This window comes from Pseudopipra pipra, chromosome 2 (assembly GCF_036250125.1).
Source record: "Pseudopipra pipra isolate bDixPip1 chromosome 2, bDixPip1.hap1, whole genome shotgun sequence".
Classification (NCBI taxonomy): Eukaryota; Metazoa; Chordata; class Aves; order Passeriformes; family Pipridae; genus Pseudopipra; species Pseudopipra pipra.
The window spans coordinates 114,647,165-114,668,883 of NC_087550.1; the positions used below are offsets into that span (position 1 = coordinate 114,647,165).

Here is a 21,719-nt window from a genome sequence, read left to right on the forward strand (position 1 = left end):
ACCTGCTACCTGTATGACACCAATCCATGAACCTAATGATGTCTTCTTGTCCGTGGGGGAAGAACACCTTGGGAAGATTTGCCACCACTTGAAACTAATTTCTGTATGAAATTATAACTAGTGGAAAATTAAATGCTTAAGGTTTGAGTTCTGCAAACATTCCCTCCAGGACTTAAAGCACATTAATATAGAAACACACTAATTCCAGCTTCAGACATATGCTGAAAATAGGCAAGAAACTGTAGAGTCAAGTCATTTAATTTCCATTTAATTATGGATATTTTGGGCTGGGAGATGAGGCTGGTGAATGCAGTAATGGAAAGAGAGGTGGGACAGTACAGCAATGGGAAACAGCTTGATTAGTCTTACTTTTAGCCATACTATTGGCTTTAAATATACCTCCCTGGCAATCTGCAAGAGCTTCTTCACCTGTGGTGTAGTAGGTTTTCTCTCACCTCTCAGGGGTCTAATCTAAATCTCCTAACAAGACTAAAGTAAATTTATATCTAGTCTAAACACACATGGTCCACATCCCATTGTTAGGTTGGAGAAAAGTTCTCCAGCTGACTTCATTTCAATTATTATCATTTCATGTGAATAAACTCTTCTGAATCCACGCCCATGTATCAAGGATGAGAATATCTACCACCAACATTGCAGAAACTGACATTAAACCTTTCCTGCTTTTATATTATTCCAATTTACTTTACTGACAGCCCTCTGCACAGGAGCAGTGGTGAGTGAAGGCATGATAATCACAAGCACAATAATCATGATTTCACAAACATACCAACAAGATTCTCTAAAAATATTACATGCAAATAATGGAAACAGGCAGACAGAAAGGAAAAAAACATATCCAAAATGTATATTTTGCTCTTATTTAATTTCTTCATTTGATTTGTTGCCACAGACCAAAATTATTCACGTTTTCACTTAAGGAGTGTAGCCTTGAAAGTATAATTTACCTAAACCATGCATAGAGAGGAAGTTTGAGAATAATACCTGATCAAACAGCTCGAACAGTTTTGCACTGGGCTGGTGAATGGTGCAGATGATGGACCTGCCACCCTGGGCTAAAGCCTTCATCAGAGAGACAACCTGAAAACATGATGCGCTGTCCAAGCCACTGAATAAAAAGAAAGAAGTTTGTTATCCACAGGTCCACAGGCAACACTCAAAACCAGCACGTGGATTTGCTGCTTGGCCTCTCATTATTATCCTTTTACAAATTTTCTCTGTAGCAGTTTAATTTTATCATATGCCAACCCTATGCTTGTATTTCTCCATCGGTCTTTTAATTAAGTTGGAAGCATGCCTGAGAATGAAAAACAGAGTATTCTCAAAGCTGCCTTAAGGGACTTCTTACATTTTAAGACTGCAGATTTAGATTCTCCCAACTTTAATGAATAGATACATATTTATAGCTTTCCCAGCCTCCTCAAAGACTGATCACATTCATTACTAAGAGTCATATCTTAAAATGTTTATATTCAAGCTACCTTTGCTTGAAAAAGAAAATCCGTGCCACAATCTGAAAACATTTTCCTCTCTCCCTTCCTGCTTCAGCTTGTGTCTCCTTTAAATATTATTTATAGTCCCATGGTCTGGCAGTTACAGCAGTGACCCAAGGCACTAAGCACCCAAATCAAATTATTTCTTGTGGCCTTATTCAGTGCTTACAGGCAACACAAAATGAGCCTTTTCCAAGGACTTAGAGGTGAATAGCTTTTCTGTAGGGCTGTTCTGCTATATAAACCAATATTTGTCTTTCTTTAATTTCTGGCCTTGAAGTACCTGGTTGGTTCATCAAAAAACATGACAGGGGGGTTGTTCACCAGCTCCAAAGCAATGGCAAGACGCTTTCTCTGGCCTCCAGAAAGGCTCCCAGTCCTCGTGTTGGCACAGGTCAGCAAACCGAGGGCTGTCAGTATTTCCTTTACCTGCAGGAAACAAAACATTCCAAGTTTTCAGCACAAAAAAAAAATAAAAAAAAAAAAATAAAAAAAAAAGAGCCTCTTTACTGATCTTCATGCAGATTGTAAACTAGCTCATAACTTTGTTTCATCATCCGTGCACCGAAGCCTTTTCCCATCTAATGTAGCATTTATTAGTTTCAGTGGGGCTTAACAAATCTATCATTTACTATTTCGACCCAAATTCTACCTGTTTGTCCTACATGACCTCACTACTCAGTAGAGAAGCCTTGCCTGTGAAAATGGAGTGGAAATCAGTTCTCCTACTGCTGTATATATATATGGATATGGCACTGACATCAAAAGAGCTGTGCAGCATGTGAGGGGTTATTACACAGAGAGACCAAGAAGTTTCTTTCAACAGAACTTCTGGGTTGTATCTACAAGAGACTGGAGAACTGCATAACAAAAGTCAGTGGTTTCTATAGAGCAATGACCTGCTTTATCTAATCTGTTCTTTTCTTCACAGTCTACTCTTTGAAGTGCAGCCATTGATTTTAAGTGTTTTCATGCTCCCCAGAGTCAATTCAGTTGTCACAGGTACTCTCAGATGTTTGGGATTTCCTAAAGGCACAGTCCCAGGAAGGGCACAGCCTGTCCCAGGGTCTTTGGAGCAAAAGGAGAACAATCCCAGACACTATGAATTTTTCTGTTTCAGTGACTGTAGATCTGGCCTGGCAGAGCTGTATAAGAAAAGCAGCTCTCTGGCAGCAGTAAAAGCATGCACATAAAAAATGAGTGAATCCAAGGTACACTGCTCATGCAATCGAAAAAGTGAACCACTTCAAAGGTAGGAAGCAAAACCGGGCATTTAACATTTCACTTAAGTATAGGAAAAGGAGCCCATCATTTTGAAAGTGATAATTGCTTGGATGGGGGGAGTTTACCAGAAAGGGTGGCTGACATGCCATAAAAATGGTCTTTGATTGTCCTGATTTTAATTTCCAGGAGTTACCTCTCTCAGTGAGAGAGAGTGAAAAAAGAACACAACCCACTAACTCTTGTTCTCAGAGAGGAGATCCCAACTACCTCATTCCCTTTATCTCTAGGATAAAGGGAACGTGTCCTGCCACAGGACACGGGCAGCACAAGCTAGGCCAACTAGAAACATAAACTGTGGTTCACTGGAGGATTTTTCACTTGTCCCTGTTTTAAACAAGTAATCCTGCTAGCACAAGTCCATAAAATTCATAATGTTCATCTACGATAAATATTTACACTAAAATTTAAAACAATAAAATGAATTATCTAGTCCAGCTCAGCCAGTAACACTAACCAGAAAATGTCCTTCTAACATGTGTTGAATAAACACATACAGCACAGTTTTTTTTTACTCACAGAGTTCTTTGCAATTACAGTGACAGCGTAAACAAGTGAATTAACTTGCCTGGCCTAACTTACTAAAGTGTAAATGACTTAAGACTTTCAAAGTACAAATAAAATCAACAGCTGTTTCTGAAAAATTTTTCCCAATGAAAAATTTGTGTCCAGCTTATTTAAAAAAAAAAAAAAAAGTATTTGACAGAATCCAATCAATCTTGAGCTATCAAGATTCCTGTTAAGTTTCCCTCTGTGGAGCTCTTTCAGATTTTCAAGGATTCTCTCAGTCTGGAGAAATGTCAATTGCTCCAATTTGGAAATAAATACAGACAGAGGACAGCCACAAAAATAGCTGCTCTACCTAGGAAGTTGACACAGTTTTCACATTTCAGGAAAAGCGTGCACTTTTCCCCATGGATGGTTGAGAGGAGCACACTTCCTAGTGCAGGTCCAGCTGGGTTACAGGTCTCCATGGGCAAAAACATACCAGGACTCCTCTCCCCCTCAGGAAAGCCCTATGTCAGCAGGAGGCAGAAGCAGGGCAGTGCAGCAAATGTGCAGCTCATTCACATGGTTTAGGAAATACATGTGCTTGTTTTAGCCTGGTTTTCTGCTTGTCCAACCCGCAGTCACCCAACACAGCTCCAAAATACATTAGTTGCAACTGCATTAACTTGCCCAGTGCGACAACATGCCCACCAGCACAGCCATAAAGATCTGCTCTTTCAACCATGAGCACAGAGATTTCCACAGCAGTTACAAGAACTGCTGAGCTTTTTATCAGTCCTTGGAAAAATTAAGGGCTACACTCACCATTGCCACACGTGACTGATGTATCTCACCACATACGAGATGCCTGAGCCCTCAGACACACACATAAGAGAACCTAAGGTGCTAAGGTACATTAGAAGGAATCCTTCAAAACCTGTACATTTATTTCAGTAAATCTTCTACAATTTTCCAGCCTCATACTGAAAGCAACTTTCATGGAGACTGCAGTTAACAATCCCTCCTAATGACACCTGTCAACTTCGAGGTTGTGATTCATTCTGTCATCACAAATCCAGTGCAATTCTATGTCAGATAAAAATGTCTGCTTTACAGAGCTCACTTCATGGCCTTGGCATCCCCCAAAATTCTAAGTTTGATGGACAGTGTACATACCATTTCTCTCCTCCCTTCATCTTTCTCTTGAAGTTTCAGATGAGCAGATACCTGGAATGCAAAACCAATGCAATTGGATTTTGAACCAGTCTGAAGCACAACCACCAGTTACAGCAGATGTCTCAGGCACAACATCCCAATGTCTAACTTAAACAACTTCTTTAAACCCATTCAGCAAATCTGAAGTTGAACTATAATGTTCAAATCACAAGCATCACATATGCCTGTGCACTAACTGAGTGTAATTTGACTTAATCAATCACTGGAGCACCTGACAAAAAACATATTAGAAAGGCCACTCTGACAGTCAGAGAGCTTGAGAAGAAGATGAAAGAGTCATGTTTTTTGCACAGCCAGTAAATTCTCAGGCAACACTGGAAAAAAACAGTTTATTTGTGCTTCATCCATATCACAAGGATAACTGAACTCTGCCATTCTCTAGGATGCAAACAAACAAGCACAGAAATAAATAATCTTGTGAAAGATGTCATCTGCTGTCCTGAGAGGCAGCTCTGCAAAACATCATGATTAACCTTTATTAAAAGCAATTAAACTGCTAGGTAATTATTTTTGTCAGAGCCTTGATTGATTAATTTAGACAGCAAGTATAATCTGGGCCCAATTCTATGAAAGTGGTCCTGTGGGATTCTGACTACAATGCTCAAGTAAACAAAAGAGAAGAAAAACTCCGTCACAGAAAAGAACTTTTGTAGAAAAATTAGCTACAAAAAAAAACTACAGTGATTTTTTTTCCTGGCCTTAAAATTTGTGAATTGATGCCAGCATACAGTGTGAGCATCCTTAGCCTTGTATTGGGAACAACCTCTAAGAAAAACTGGCTCATTTCTCAGGCTGAGTAACAGGCACTTCTAGACTAACTGGTCAAGTTGGCAATTTGCAAACTTCTTAATACCATGAAAAAGAGTAAGAAGAATTTATGTTGCCTGTATATGTTGGAATTATTCTGTTCCTGTTGTTTTCCCATGAAGAAATGAAAGAGATTTTATACAATGCCTTTATTAAAGAAAAGGTACAAAAGAGTAGAAAGCACAGAGAGATCATGCTAAAGTAAAATAACAATTAGCAGTCAGAACATGGAAGATGGGGAGAAAGAGAGAGACAAGGTTACTCATCAGGTAAAAACAGATCATCCCTACAAAGATGCATTTGTGAAGAATTTCAGGTTCCGTTCTCTAGGAGGTCTGAGAAGAGCCTTAGATCTTCTTCTAAATCACAATGCTGGTCACAAATTGAAAATCACAAAGCTAAAAAAGCTCACACAACCCTTAGAAGAATGAGCCTGAAGCGGAATTCAAGGCAACACTAAAGTCCAAGCACTTTCACCGAGCAGGATCAAACATAGAGGACGGGTTGTGGCGTTGCCAGGAGTGAGAACACGTGCACAATACACAGAGATTTTTTTTTCCATTTTCTTCCGCTCAGATAAATTAGAACAAGAAAAAACCCTCACCATCATAGCTTCCTGGACGGTCAGGTGAGGAAGGAGCATGTCATCCTGCATGATGTAGCAGGAGACTTTGCGGAAAGAGCGCAGGTCCCGGGGCTGCCCATTGATGAGGATTTCTCCTTTCATCCCCGTCTCTCTGAAACCAACCAAGAAAACAACCAGAGGTGAATCCTGCCTTCCCTTGTGCTGCCAGAGGCCTCAGTGTGTGGAAGTCTTAGCTAATTATTGCCACCATGAAATAAAACCGAGGCAGTGGCTAGAAATCATTTCATTTCCTGAGTGTGCTCTCTTTCATACAAGGCTTCTTGCAATGCTGCTGAAAATTTTACTCAAGGTTAGTACAAAATGTGTGCTGTCCTATATCAGTGCCTAAAAAAATATCAAAACATTAAAAATAGGGGTTTTTTTAGGTTTCTCTATCCTGTTCCTTATGCCCCAAATGACAACAACACGGAGACACTTTGCATTTGGCCACACAGGAGGGGATTCAGGAGGGTGAATCACTTCAGTCATTGCAGTTTGGTCAAGAAGACATCAACACTATGAAGTGGTGACTAAAGAGAGTAATTTCTTCAAGTGTTTATAAAATGTGATTTAAAAACCACCACAAACATAAGACACTGAGTCAGATTTGTTACACAGCCAAAAAGGAGATTTTTAATTTTTTTGTGTGTGTGTGTGTGTGTGTTTTGGGTTTTAAATTGCTTCTTATTTTTGGATTTCACTTGTTAAGAGATAAATTCCCAAGGGAACAGAATGGGATGAACAGAAACAATATAAGCAGTAAGAATCTAATCCACAATCTGTGAAATACCTATTTTCTACAAACACTGGGGTAATATTTCCTCTGCTTATCTGAACTTGGGATTTTCAATGTTACCCACCTGTATCCTGCCAGAATGTTCATAAGTGTTGACTTCCCAGCTCCTGAAGGACCCATAATTGCAACAAGTTCTCCACTGCTGAACTTCCCTGAAATTCCTTTCAAAAGGGTCTTATAACCTGGAAGAAGAAAGAAAAGTTCACCAATCACGTGAACAATCACATCTGGGGAGCAATGACAGTTCATTTCCACTGAATGCTGGTGACAAACAGGCATTAGCAGGCACCTGCTGAGAGGTTGATGCCTGAGATCAGCACACTGCAAGAACTGTCAAAAATATCTATCAAAAGCCAAATTATGAGTGGGAGCAGCAGACTCCTCCTTGCAACACAAGTAGTATGGTGGGATTACAGGATCACAGGCTCTTGGTTCACTCCAGGAAGACTTTCAAACAGGGCTATGAAACCGTGCTGCCATTTTCTAAGTGTCTTCTAACAATATTTTACTGGAGTGCTGTGAAAATATCTAATATTCCAAAGCTAACATAACTCCAGAGCCTTGGAGCAGACTGCCCTCCAACCACTGCAGCTTCAATACCAAAATTCTTCACCAAAACAACAACAACAACTTAGAGAAAGCAATAGCCAAGACCTCAAAGGCAAAGCCCTTTGCCTTTGTTCATTCCCCACTAAAAGAGGTATGACAAGAAATGCAGCAAAAGGAGACACACAAACCTGTTTCAATATCTTACCACAAGGACTCTCTTATCCTAAGAACTCCAAAAGCTTGTCTAGACAGGGAGACTGACCACAGTAACTCTGTAAAAACAACTCCTAGGGAAATACTTACTCTGGATTAAGAACACGTAGGTTTTTTCTCATTTAAATTAATCCACTCCAGAACGTCATGCCATGATAAATACATCCTCAGGCAAAGATGTTCTAGGATAACACCTCCTTCAACTTATCCCTTAGTGAATTACCTTTGTCAATAAACCTTTATTTAAAGCCTAAACTCTGTGTTGCTCTAGGTGTAAGCAAACTGGGCTCCAGTGAGAATTCCAGATTTGGACTATTTGCATCCACCTTGCCCTGCATGATTCCCATGTTAAGGCATAAGAATTCTGTGGGGAAGGTGGAGAGAGCCCTGACCAGCATTTAAATTTTTCAGGAACTCTTCCCCTTTTATTTTTTTTTTTTTGCTTGCTTACTTCATTTTAATTACAAGTGCTTTTAGTGAAAACTTTTAATAATAAAAGAAAAGAGTTAAGTAAGGTGTCAAAAAACAACCTCCAATGCTGAAAATGCTCCTGTAGTTAAATTAAAACCGAAACAGAAGGGTGGAAAATCCATTTACATGCAGCGTTAGGATTTGACAATACATTTTGCCACACTGGTGCATATGCAGGCAGAATTTATATTTCACATGTAAACTATCCCAGTCCTTTGATTATCTCTAGCACAGGTTGTAGCTGGAACATTGAAATGCTGTAAAAAAAAAAAAACCAACCTCATTGTCTGCAAGTTCCTAGAAAAAAGAATGGTGGATTATCTTCTTCTGGTTTATCTTTCTTCCTAACTCCATGATTTGTTTTCCTTTCATCTCCACTTAGCATTCTCTTCAAATATTCTTCTTTTCTCTAGCCTGAGCTCATACTCCTTCCATGCCACAGAGAGCAAATTTTGCACTAAAAACATTGTCATGCTGCCATGGGGTCTCCCAAATCCACAGCAAATACCCTTCCTTGAGCATCCCCCAGCCCAGGGGGGAAACAGGAGCCACAGAAACTCTCTAGAAATATCTGATCCTACTATTTTCATGGCAAATGTCTTAGAAAAAAAAACTGACTAAATGTCTCAAAATAGCCATTTTCTTGAGTGCCTTTTTTTAAACAGGCCAGTAATTTTTCACTATAAATCCTCTCCTGGACCCAAAGAAAACAACTTGTTTGGAAGCTACGAGGTAGGACGGGTATGAAAATAGCAGTGCACTCATGTTGCCTGTTCATGGCACAAGTTCTAAGAACAAAAGCAAGGACAGTCTATCAAAAGGAACAGCTATTTCAAAGAGAGAAATTCATGGCACCCTGGCAAGGCCAACAGGCTTGTCCTTCACACCAATGTCACCATCCAAATCAGCATCCGAAGGGCAAGTGCAAGGACAGGCCAGACCTTTCAGGCATGACAATATTTAATAAATAGGATCTAGAGAGACAAAGTCCTTCATTCTATCCCTCTCGTTACAGAGAACCAGCTCCCTCCCAAGCCTATTATTAAACCTGTAAAGGACTCAAACATTAGACTGTACCTCCAATTATTTGTATTATGCACCCACCCATCGTGCACACAGGTTCTGTGCAGCTGGGAAAGTTTCTCACACTGGTCACAAGCTGGCCAAGGTGCCTTGTCTTGAGCTTCCACTGGGACAGGATTTCTTTCACCAGGTCCCACACGCAGTGCACAGGTTAGGTGTCTGTCTCTATTCCCTGTCTGCCCTGCAAAGCTGTTTAACGTGACAGAACATCTCGTGCCAACTTCACTACAACAATTTCTATTGCATGGGCTTGTTCTGACCCATATTTACAGGGGAAAGGGTTCTTGTCAGAGTTCTGTAGTGGTCAGATCACCATGAGTTTCAAGATCAGGACAGTAAATATTTCACAAACTTAACAGGGAGGATAAAAACATGTACTGCCATAAATGAGAAAGGTGACACCTAAAAAACACACTCATTGTCTGAAAATGTGTAGTAATGTATATACCATTACCTAAAACTGAAACCTTTCCTCTCACTACATATGACTGTGAGATTTAACATCACGTACATTAAACTCATGTTTCCAAACATAATCTCACAAATGATGATCAGTCTACCTTTAATTGTAGTATCTTCCCCTCATGACCTGCTCTTGTTTCTGCCCCTCTGATGCAGGTTTCCATTTTAAGAATCCTGCACACAACATTAAATCAGAGCAGGGCACATCACAGAATCTCAGAATCGGGTTGAAACAGAACTCCAGGATCATCAAGTCCAAGCTTTTGACTGATCACCACCCTGTCAACTAGACCAGGGCACTAAGTACCACATCCAGTCATTCCTTGAACACCTCCATGGATGGTGACTCCACCACCCCCCAGGGTAGCCCATTCCAATGCCTGACAGCCCTTTCTGTGAAGAAATTCTTCCTAAAATTCTCTGCAAGTCATTTGCAATACAGTAGAAAAACATGCTTTAAGAAGAAATGGAAAAAAAAAAATTATGAATTTTAGATTAGGATCCCAATTGTTGGCATTTTAAGTTGCTACAAACTCAAACCCGTCTCTTCTTTTGACTGGAAGCTCATAAAAAGCTTTTCTATTACAAAGGTTAATTTAGCAAACCCACAGAAAGATTTGACACCGTGGCAGTAGTGTGGTGCCCAGTATAATCCTTTATAAGGAATTAAAGTCCCTAAGTAACTACAGTCTTCTCTTTCAGAATATCGAGGCTAATCTTTAACAGAATCAGTTGACCTAAAACTTCTATATCAGGCCACATGTCTTTCACGAGAAACAGATTATGCATTTGAAGGGGATTGCATTCTTACAGTACAGGGACTGTTTCATGTCCATCTGCCATATATTAGGAATTTCTGGCTACCTTTGATTCCAGACCACCTCGTTTTCCTTAGTTCATGATCCATGCAGGAAGGAGTTTAAGTAACACAGAGTTTAGTGAGAGGCTGAATCTCAAAGCCAACTCACCCCAAAGTGGAAGCACCTTACAGGCCATTCAGTTCCAGCAGCACAGCAGCTGATTCCCTTTGGACTGGACTTACATCAAGAACAAGTTTAGCATCTTGACTTTCAGTTATTTCTCTTAAAACCGTTTTGATTTCCAACGGAAAATTTAATCTTTCAATTTTCCAATGTCCCTTCCTGAAGTTATTGTGACATCACCATTAAAAATATATTTAGGGGCTGATAACCCTTGGGAATCCAAATACAAGTTTTCAAGAACTGCTTAAAATACAGATTCATTAACAGGACATTAACACACCATCACCAATCAGAGCAAGTACTCTGAAACTTTCTGGGTCCAACACACTAAAAATTGAATACAAAAGTAAGAAATCAAACCCTAAACAGAAAATTCGAGTGATGCAAAATGTTTTGGTCTTAATTTAACCACACTTTGCATTCCAGAGTTCAAGGTTTTGCTTCTCCTGAGAAGCAAAATGTGTGGCTTTTTTCTCATGTTAGGATTTCCCATGAAGGTAATGTGAGGCACTGTGATATTAGATCATATTTTCAGCCAGAAGCACCTGACTGGCCTGACCAGACCCCCCCATTCAGGAGGTGGGTTTCCCTCTCTGCCTGGCAGCACCACAAAACCCACAGCAGCCCCTTCTGCAACGAGCAGAGGGTGACCTCGTGTCTCTGATGAAGATGCTCCCATTGCTCAGGTCTACAAAGCTTTTGCTAATGGATTCAGCAAGAGAGAAGCGTGTTGATGGTTTTATTTGCTACCTCCTGGATTTTACCAAGATTTATGGGGAGATCCGGTTTTCCCATTCTCAGAGAAACTATAATCAACCTGGAAAGAATCAAGCAAACCACCCCCTCCTCATCCTCAGGGTAGGAGCATATGCTTCAGAATGTGTATGAGTCAGCACCAACAAAAACATAACCAGAACTCACTCCTACCTGACAGTGAATTTCCTCAGGTAAACACTGCCTCTAGGTTTTTGACTGAAGTGTTTCATTCATTTGCATTTCATTGCCAGCAACATACTCATTTGTTACTCAGAGAAATGTCACACAGACTCCTAGAAGTTTCTGGGCTTTGTAGCCTAATTCTGCATCCATCAGTAGGCACCAAGGGCCCGTCTCAGGTCCCGGGTGAGCACAGCAGGCTTTCCCTGCTTGCTGCAATTAGAGCAGTGTTTGCCCTTCCCGATGCATTTGAACTGCTTCTCTTTCATCACAAGCTCTTCTGAAGGCAGGAAATCACCACTGTTGCCCTGCAAGTGCCACTGGCCTGACACAGCTCAAAGGCTTCTCAGAAAATTTACTATAGCAAAAGGTAACATAGGAAATTTCAACTCAAAAAGTCCAGGTGTGGCAAAACTATAAACAACTGAAAACTGAGCCACAAAGAAATCAGCATTTGGCATTTAAAAATCAAAATCAGCGACGTCATAGCCTGCTCTTTCCAGACTCCCTGACAGGTAAAAATGCAGCATTTCTTTATTAAAAAAAAATTAAAAAATACAAAAGAACTATATTTCCTTGTATTTTTGTGGTGCTTTTTTACATAGGACGTGAAATACCCAGCTGGAAATACAGAAGACACCCCTGGCAAGTACTATATTACTAACCTGCCTCACTTCAATACCTTCAACAAACAACATATTTTTTAAACAGCAGTTTAAGTTTCAATACACAAGTTTGTTCTCTTACAGTATCATTAGTCAAACTGTTTCTTAAATCATTACAAGAAAGTGCAGCAATTTCTTGATGCTGTATATTGACCCTATTCCATTAAAGAAACTCCATTGTCTTTCCTATTCTAAAATTTTTGAGCTTAACCCTCATCTCATTTCCTCTTGTTTCTTTAAAAAAAAAAAATACTATGCCAAAGTCCAGGGAATTCTCCACTGCAAAACCTGAATAAGGGAAAGCGGAATTGAGGAGTCACACCTACGTCTTTCCCCTTGAGGCAGGAGTGGGGAGTCCTCCTATCATTCAAAAATGCTCCTAAAAAAGTCACGACTTCGCTGCTGCCCCTGAGATCCACCTCAGTCACACCCCGATGGTTGAAGGTCATTCTCTGGTTCAGGTACTGGTCTACAGCTGCACAAGTGAGGGAAAAAATGGGCTAACTCAGCCAAATATGATATTAAAGGGCAATTTGGTAACTTATGGATTAGAGAAAGAGCTTGCAGAAGTCCATCCAGACGTGGAAAACCATCCTTGTGTTACGTGGCAGACGTTTAATTTGTAGACTCCTTAGATTTATATCAGAAAACTGAACGGCTGGGGAACACTGGCAGAAACTCTGCACAAGACGAGAAACACACACAGATAACAGCTCGAGGCCAGATTTGCACTGGAAACATTTGGAGATGTAATAAAACACTAGCTAGGAAACATTTTTATCGTTTTTACATCATCGTTTTCTGCACACCGAGGTGTAAATATGCCAACAAAAAATTCTCTCGTCTGCTCCTTCTCAACCTATTATTCACTTTCTGCATCTCAGCCCTTTTCTCACTCCTGAGAAGCCACTCTCATAGCAAAGCATCCACGTGTTTACCAGCAGAGACTACACCAACCTGCTTCATCTAATTTGAACTCTGTGGGACAGGGGTAAGCAAGCAGTGGCAGTAGAGAGTTATGTAGAGTCCCTGGAGAAAGTTACCCCATATTGCCATTCCACGGAGTCTCTCTTGTTCTCCTCATGCTTTATTCCCCCTGTTCCCCCCTGCACTCAGTGAGTACCTTCCCAAACTCCAGAAGCAAGGTCTGCACATGCAGCAGAGCAGCAGGTTGGCACTGCAGACCTCTGAGGGCAGGGACAGAAAACACCCTGCATTTGCTGTGCCACTTTCAGAGTGCACAGTCACGACTACATTGTCTGTCTGCACGTGAAAAAAGGTGCAGCTTCCTCTTCTGAGCACATAAACAATGCAACTGCACATGTGAACTAGCTCCTGGTGGTTTACAGTTCCATTTGACAACTCAGCAGTCACACACACCCAGTTTGTGCCAGCAAACATGATGTAGCCATACATGTTCCAGGGGATGTGTGGAGTGACCAGCAGCCATTGCAAAGCACTGGCCCACTTTGTGGGTCTGGGATATCTGGAACATGCAGTTTCAGAAGCAGTTTACAGCACTAGAAGATGATGTTGTTCTGCCCTCTCCCCCCAGAACACCTTCCCTGAGTTGGCTTTCAAGTGCACCTAGAGAAGTGAGGAACAACCAAGCCCATCTACCTGGAAATTTTCCTTGGGAAATTAAGAGCAAAGAGGGTTTGTTTCCAGCTGCTCTGCCTGCAGGACTGTCCCTGTCTGCCAGGGTAAGTCCTGGGTGGAACAGGGGTGGTGGGACAGTCCTTTCAGCAGCTGGGGCACTTCCAGCAGTTTGTGCCACCCAGGAATCACTCTCCCAAGCTACCTTTTCCATTCTGAAAGACAAACAGGATTTAAATTAAATTACCCCTTTACTCATTACAATTCATGCTGGGCCATTCAAACCATTTCAATCCAAATTGGACTGCTTTTTCACTTTGTTTTAGTATAAAACAAAAGTTAAATCACTTTCCAGTGATCAGATGAAGTAACACAAGGTTTTTCACCTAAATCACTGCTAGTACAAAGGCAGGGTGTTTCCCTAACCTGGCATATAGTCAGGGAGATGTTTGCCATGTATTTCTAATCCTGCTATTAACCAGCCAGGACACCATGTTCCCCACTCACTACTGGGAGCACAGAATGCTCTTCTGTCTCTCAGTGGTACCAACAGGGTTTGTTAATGTTTAAGTTTGTAAATTCTCAGTTGAGAGGGATTATCTGTATCAGTCGATGATTATTTAAATAATTTGAATTTTAAAAACCCTCTTGATGGGGATTATTTAAGTGGACATTTCTTTACCAAGCTCCCCACTGAGTTCAAACGAGTTTAAGTGAATTACAGGTACCGATATTTGGGAAGAAAAAAAGGCACTTTGTAACTTCCAGAAAATGTAGGGGACAGAAATATCTTTCCTGACAAACAGTGAAAAAAAATATATTGCTTTAATAACAAGAACCTTCTTAATTGTGTATTGGCCTGAACTGTACCCCTATAAAGCCTTGGGGGGCAAAGTCACACTAGAAGGAATAAACATGTTTAAGGTAACTGTCTGCCAAATAAAACCTATACATAAACTCATACGTCTTTGGTTCATGACTTCCACCATCCACTGTGTATCACAAGTGAAAAAACCTTTTTATGAATCATTTTTCCATTCCAGCTTCAGAATCAACCCATCCATATATTTCAATTCTGTTCACACGTCTCTCAGGGACATAGAACAATAGGATTTTCCATTGTCTAAGCTCTGAGCCCTGCTTTAGGACAATTAAGGGAATTTACAATTGTAATGTGTTCTTGTACCTTGCCTCAGAGAAACGACCTTCGTTATGTAAATGTCTATAAAACAGCTTGCCAGGCACCAAAACGTCAGGACAGAAAGGGCAGAAAAGCTAAGTGAGTGCTTGAAGTAACCAAATCAAATTCCTCTTCCTCAAAGTCCTTTCCAACTCAGAAATGAGGAATTCATCCCTCTCAACCTAAAATAATAAGTCTTTCAAGCCTTAATAAAAAAAAAAAAAAAAGAAAGAAAGAAAAAAAAAAAAAAGAAATTCCCCTGTGGGCAGCAAAGCTCTTTCTTTGTAGTGGACTAAACTGCATTTCTTAATATAGCCCAGAGCCAGGCCTTCTTAAACATATTGCTCTTGATCCACAGCCGATTTCCCACTTAGTGATCATGGGATGGATTAGTCGTAACTCAGATGGAGAGCTTAGCCCGTGCTCACAGCGAGCCTTGTAGCATTCAATCTACCTAATTTTACACATCTAAATGTCTGATGCTTAACCTAAATTCATTTTTAGGACCTGCAAAATATCAATAGATAGAAACCAGCACACCTCACGGGTAATTAATTCTACCTGTTTTGCATTCCTGTTCTGGGAAGGGATAAATAACCCTCTGGAAGGGGCCTCTTTCTCTTAATTATAGTAGGAAGTTTAGGGCAATTAGCTTAGATGAGACACCAAGACTCTAAATGCTGTGAGAAATCTCATCTATTGCCAAGGAAATTACAGCTGGTTTTAGTATCAGTCACAAATAAAATTAATATCAAGACATTTTCTGTGGTTTTAAATGTCAATTTTGATTGTGGTCCCTCAATTACAGCAGTTAAACACACCAATTGCACAGTCCAAGTCTCCAAGTTGGATTGACACTTCACATATTTAGATGCTTCCTAGGATGTACAAACCTATCAGACACTGTGTTTTCACTCTGTCTTTAGTGGTTAGCACTTGCTTTGCACTCTGGTAACTGAGGACAGTTCAAAACTGCAATTTTTTTCTTCAAGTAATCTACTAGCTCAAGCACACAGCACTGTATTGCTAGCACTGGGTTCAAACTTAAGCAAAACACTTTAAAGACTGAAAAATCCAAATATGCTTTGGAAGATAGAGGTTAATGGAAAGCTAAATGTACAAGAACTAATTTTAAAGCAGTTTTTGAATTTTGTTTGCATGGGTGCCTTCAGGTTTGACTTCTATCAGTGCACTTCCCTTTGTGTTAAACGTGTCAGCTTTCCTTCTGTGGCCACACAGTAAAGTAGAGCCTAAAGGGAGATCATGAGCCCCCAAGCCAAGATTTGTGACACAAAATCCCTGGTTACTCTGGGTTTTATAATAACAGAGAAAGACGAGAAGATTGCAATCCAGACAAGAAACCAAGTTCTAGCAGAGGGAGAATCTTTAACTGCAGATTATAAAGAATCTGAAAAGTCCCTTTAATTGTTCTCTCAGATCCCTGGACTAGATATTAAACTTATGCAAGACACTGGATCTGACAGTTCACATTGTGCAGTCAAACAAAAAAAAAAGCCCTGACTAAGTAAAGCTTTCACTCCTTTGAAACTCTGAAGAGTTGTGTGCACCATGCTCTTTCTCTATTATCCGGGCTGCTCATCACATTATTTTAGTATCTGAATACTGCTCCTCTTCAGAATAACTAATTAGATTTGACACTCTGTTGGGCCGCAAGCTCTGCCACCTCCTAATTTTTAGTTTGAAGGTTTACTGGACTATAAACCCCCACTCCCCTTGTCTGGCTGGATTGCACTGCTGGCCAGGCAAAGTTTCTCTACAAAAAAGTTGGGGTCTACATACAGAGAACTCAGACCTCCAAGTGACAGGAAAATGAAGTGCTTCTTCTGTTCTGGACAGAGCGTTTACAGACTTTCTTGACACACATTTCTCCAAGAGTACAGAGGAGCAGAACAGGTGTCAGCAGCACTGTGGGCAAAATTCCTGATCCTGCAACTACTGATTACACCTCCCCACCACGATGTGAGATGGATGGGTTTGTGCCAGTGCCCTTTAATTCTATGCTCTTTACAGCTATAACCAGGCAGAGCTGAGGCCCTTAAGTAACCTGCATATGCAACCTGACCCAGTAAGAGGCCAGGTAACTACCAGACACCCTTCTTGTTACAGAAATATCTCATATTGGCTGATAATAGTTCCACTAGGACAGCTGCTTTGAGCCTTTCCTCGGATTCACCCTTTCTGTATCCCTTTATCTGCTCTTAGAGTACAGTTACAGCCTTCTGCTGAGGTTTACAGGATGCTTATGCTTATATATGGGTCCTATCTATTATTATTATTGTTATTGTTATTGTTGTTATCAGATACATCCACAACAAGACTCAGTTCTTGTCGTTTTTTCTATTGAATGTTTCTGCCTGAGAGAGTTAAAGCTGTTCCTCTCTCCCTACACATGCACATGAAGCCATATGCCTGCAACTGAGGAGAGAGAATGACAATTAAATAGGTCAATGAACGAGAGTAACCTTCAAACATGAATGCAAATAAATCTCTACTTGCAGCAAGACCTGATGGCTTCAGAAGCAGTATTTACATGTTGAAGCATTTGGAGATCTGGGGCATAGCTTGTACTTCGCCTGCACAGAAAATAGCTACCCTAATTTATCTTCAACCCTTAGGAAATATGAAAGAGGGGGAGAAAAAAAGTATGAATGACGCACAGCTTCATCTTTCTTATGAATCTAGTGGAAATGTCTTTTCAAAGCAATATCCATAGCCTAATCCTTGTTTGATAATTGCTTTTCGCTGCCTTTTTTTTTTTAATTGCCTTTGTTTCTGTTACTTAAGCCCGAAAGAAAGGTCTTTCCTGACAAAAGAAAAGCCAACACAATTTGAAATGAAAGGCTGACACATTTCCTCGAATGACAAACTGAAGTCACGAGCCTGATACACACATTTTGAGATGAAAGCTGTTTACGTGTGACAGCCGGGCAGAAAGCAATTTCTCATAAGTACCTTCATACCTCCAAGTACAAATAGTATTATTCACAGTCTTACAAACAAATAAAGCCAGAACCCTTCCCAGCATCCCTTTCCTTTGGAGAAAAAAAAAAATAAATAAAATCTTCAAATAGGAGACATTCCAAAATAGCCCAGCAGCTGTTGTGAACTGAACTGCCCCATCTGCCTTTATTTCCAAGTGTGGATCCAGCTGGGTCACTCTGCAACAAGGGAGACAGAAAACCTTCCTCCCTCAGAGAACACTACTGAGTCTCCTCTGCTGATGTTCAGAGTCCTCTCCCTTCCTCCTTCCAACTTATCCCCACCCACGTGTACCCAAAGCAAGAGGGGAAAAAAGCAGAAGTAAAACTTTGGCTCTCTCCTCCTACCCACCTGTGTAAGGGCTAGAGAAGAAGCCCTGGGGCTTTCTAGAGTTACAGCAGAAGCAGCTGAAGTTATTTTGCATCTCTTTCCTCCAAGCTGGGCTTCATGGCAATATCTAGTCCAAATGGTGTGTAAAGAAAAGCTTTCCCTCGTACTTCTGTGTACACGTTCATCACAAAGTCTAGGTTAAACTGGAATGTGATGAAATGTCTCCTGTAAACTGCATAGGGAAAAAACCATACGTTTTCCTGGAGTGTTTGAAACAAAAGTTGTTGTCTGAAACAGACTTCTGTGATGACTCACACGCTCACAAGACAACACTCTGTGCCCCTAGCCCTTACAGACGTGAAGAGATGCATTTCTTGGATTTTTGAAAAATGTTTTCAGTCGCGGTCGCCGCAATTTAAAAACCTGCCACAGAGTCTGAAATTTAAAAAACCACCACAGTTCACAAGTCAGCTTTGATAACTCAAAATATCGCATCTGACTCCAAACAAATACCATTTTTTCACATCAGTCTTATTCAACTGCAGTAGTGATGACAGTCTGGTGAAGGAACTTTCCCTGAAGAACAGGCACCTGCTGAGCACCTCGGCCATCTGACCCTCTAAACAACTCCTGCACATCCTTCTCCTGCCTCTTCTCACACTCTCAAACCATTTCCTCCCTGCCAATTGCAAGATACACTTCCATCCCCTCACATTCCCACTGCTCCCATCCCCATTCTCTCCCACAGGCAGGCTGAGGAAGGCTTGGAGCCAGGAGGACCTTTTGAAATGCACTCAGAGGCAAATACCAGAGGTGTTTCAAAAAAGCAAATGTTAAACTCACGCACTGAGTCTTTAATCCTACTATATACACCCAGGAGCAGAGGCAGGGATAGAAAATTCCGTGATCAGCCTTCCAACCTGGAAGAGGCCGGTGAGTGAGAACAGGAGCTGTGTTTGGGAGAACTGCTGAGGCTGAAAAAGCCCCTGTGGCAGCAGGACATCCCTGTGGCCATATGGACAGCTGGAGCACAAGTCCTGGGAGACTTCTATTTTCAGAAACAGCCAAACTGATTCTGATCATTTCTCCTCAACACTTTAATGAAACAAAACCACAGGATAATATATTTACTTTATTTTAGCACTGATCTAGTAACGGATACAACTTATGAGCCTGAATGTAAAATTATAGGAAAACCTGAAGCTTGTGCCAAAATAAACCCTGGATTACCTCCAGTTCTTGCATTTTACTTAGAACAACTGTGGTTTTGTCTCTCTTCTAGAATATTTACGCTATTAAGTTGCCCAAATTAAAACACTTTTCGTTGTCAGCAAACTAAATATAAAATCCTCTAAACACCACTGAACTAATTATCATCTTCTGTGGCATGTCAGTGTTGAATATGTTACAAACAAAGCCCATTGCACAGGGCATTGCTACTTCTGGAATGGAAATGAGGTAGAACGAGCGCTTTTCAGCAGCCTGATTTCTGCTTTTTTTGCAGTTTGGGACTGGAGAAGTTGGCAGCCTTGCTGGGACATATATCCACTGGACTACCGTAAACTACTAAATTTCCATCTGTTTTTAAAAGCTCCAGCTGACCTACATTTTACATTATGGATTAGTTGAAGCTTATAGAGCAGCATGACGAGAGCTAGAGTCTTCCTGTTAACCATATATCCCAAGCAACTGAATGGTTCATCAGTAATATGTCCCATGTAAAGACGAGAATGTTCAAGAGAAAAACTCAACATTTCACACACAAAACGGGAAAAAAAAAAAAAAACCTAAACATTTTTTCAGATGGATTGAGATTGCAGTGCAGGTATCAACAAACTGATTAAATTTTACTTCACATACCCAAAAAATTCAAATGTACAGTGAAAATTATCGGAAGGGTTTTTTTTTTTAAAAAAAGCCTAATGAACTTTTATTCATAACTTCAGGACATGCTAAAATAAGGCAGCAGAATCATTCAGCATTTTGGAAATCCTGTCTTTTCTAAATTATCTACAGAATTATTAGTGAAGCAAGTTGGGAAGCGGGAACTCTTTTCACAAAAGCATGATTTTCACCTCAGATTTCCATTTTATTCGTATTCTGAGGCAGAAAGGAAATTCAGCTTTGAGGTTTGGTGGCAGATTTTTTGCTTGGCTGTGTTCTTGGCAAACCAGAATCAAGCCAGTCCAGAGGCCAGTGGAACTCACTGAACCAAACCTACGTCCTCGAGTCAGATCAAGAACTCCAACTTGGGTCTCTTACAGTTTCAAGAGATCTGGTCACATCCACTCGACTGGATTTTCTGTCTTCCTAACTACAGAGTCCTCAACCCAACAAATCTCCATGAAAATGTAGTCAGAAAAAATATACAGTGAAGAAACAACATGTTTCTACTCTGATGCGCTGTCATTTTAGAACCAAAAGAGGATATTGAAAATTTCCAGAGGGACTTTCACTATAGGCTCATCAGGAGGCCCTTTGTGTTAACAGCCCCTCTCCCTCATACTTTTTTCTCTGCATTGGTTCATTTCCCAGTAACAACTGTAACTTCCTTTGACACTTTCTGTCCTTCTTTACAATTAGGGTATTCAGCTGTTCAGTGAAGAGGCAACGGGCAAACTATGGACTGACTTAAGCTGGCTGATCCAACTGGTCTAATTAGACAGGAAAAATTTGGTAGTAAAAGCAGCTGCTTCCTCCACAAATTGGAAGTCCATCAAAAGAGATGAACTATGTCAATGGCCCAAAGGCTCATGTATATCATTATAAAAGAAACTCACATAAAAACTGTTGGTCATCTCACATCCTTCTAATTAGATGCCTCTATAAACCATATTCCAAAATACATTTTTTTTCCAAAGTCAGGAGAACATGTTTCCATTTTTTCCTGGCCACCAACTAAACTGACAACGACATTTCAAAAAAAATATTGGTTGGATACATTACCAGAAAATTAAATTTGACTTGTCACTTGACGTTTCTTTATTCTCTTCCTATATGATTTTATATCAATAGGTTTATATCAATAGGTTATACTTAACATACTTCTGTAAGTCATTTATCTCTGCTGCCTATGAACACACCAGTACACACAGGAGAGAAAAAGGAGACAAAGAGTCCAGGGTGTTTACATGGTTTTCCTCACAAATACTGTCACTTTAAATGTGATAATGAAGAGACACAGTTAGAAAAATATCCCTGTCACCTCAAAACACATGCTTTGATCCTAAAAATCACAGGCCCTCTCCAGACTCGGCTCCTGTCAAGAAACACAGCACCACTAAAATCAATATACAGCAGCACAGGCTTGTGCTATTTCAGCAGCTGACACGGGCTCAGGGATCAAAAGCAGGGATTCATGACAACCTAGACACAAGGCAGTATTGCAAGGATTCAAAGACTGGAAGATGGAAACCTTCCACATCAGAATACTGATATAGCAGGAACTCAAAATTTCAACATGAGATTTTGCTGCAAACATCTACAACACAAACATTTCATGT

General features: G+C 40.5%; 1 protein-coding gene across 2 annotated transcripts in view; it reads right to left on the reverse strand.

Moving 5' to 3' along the window:
* Positions 1-21,719, reverse strand: part of ABCG1 (ATP binding cassette subfamily G member 1) — a 54,317-nt gene that overhangs the window by 13,760 nt on the left and 18,838 nt on the right. For both annotated transcript variants that reach the window (XM_064647017.1, XM_064647018.1), the window contains exons 3-7: positions 6,813-6,930; positions 5,932-6,064; positions 4,461-4,511; positions 1,798-1,943; positions 1,006-1,129 (exon numbers count right to left, since the gene is read on the reverse strand). In XM_064647017.1, the coding sequence (XP_064503087.1) occupies positions 1,006-1,129; positions 1,798-1,943; positions 4,461-4,511; positions 5,932-6,064; positions 6,813-6,930 (572 nt within the window). The remainder of the gene's footprint in view (positions 1-1,005; positions 1,130-1,797; positions 1,944-4,460; positions 4,512-5,931; positions 6,065-6,812; positions 6,931-21,719) is intronic.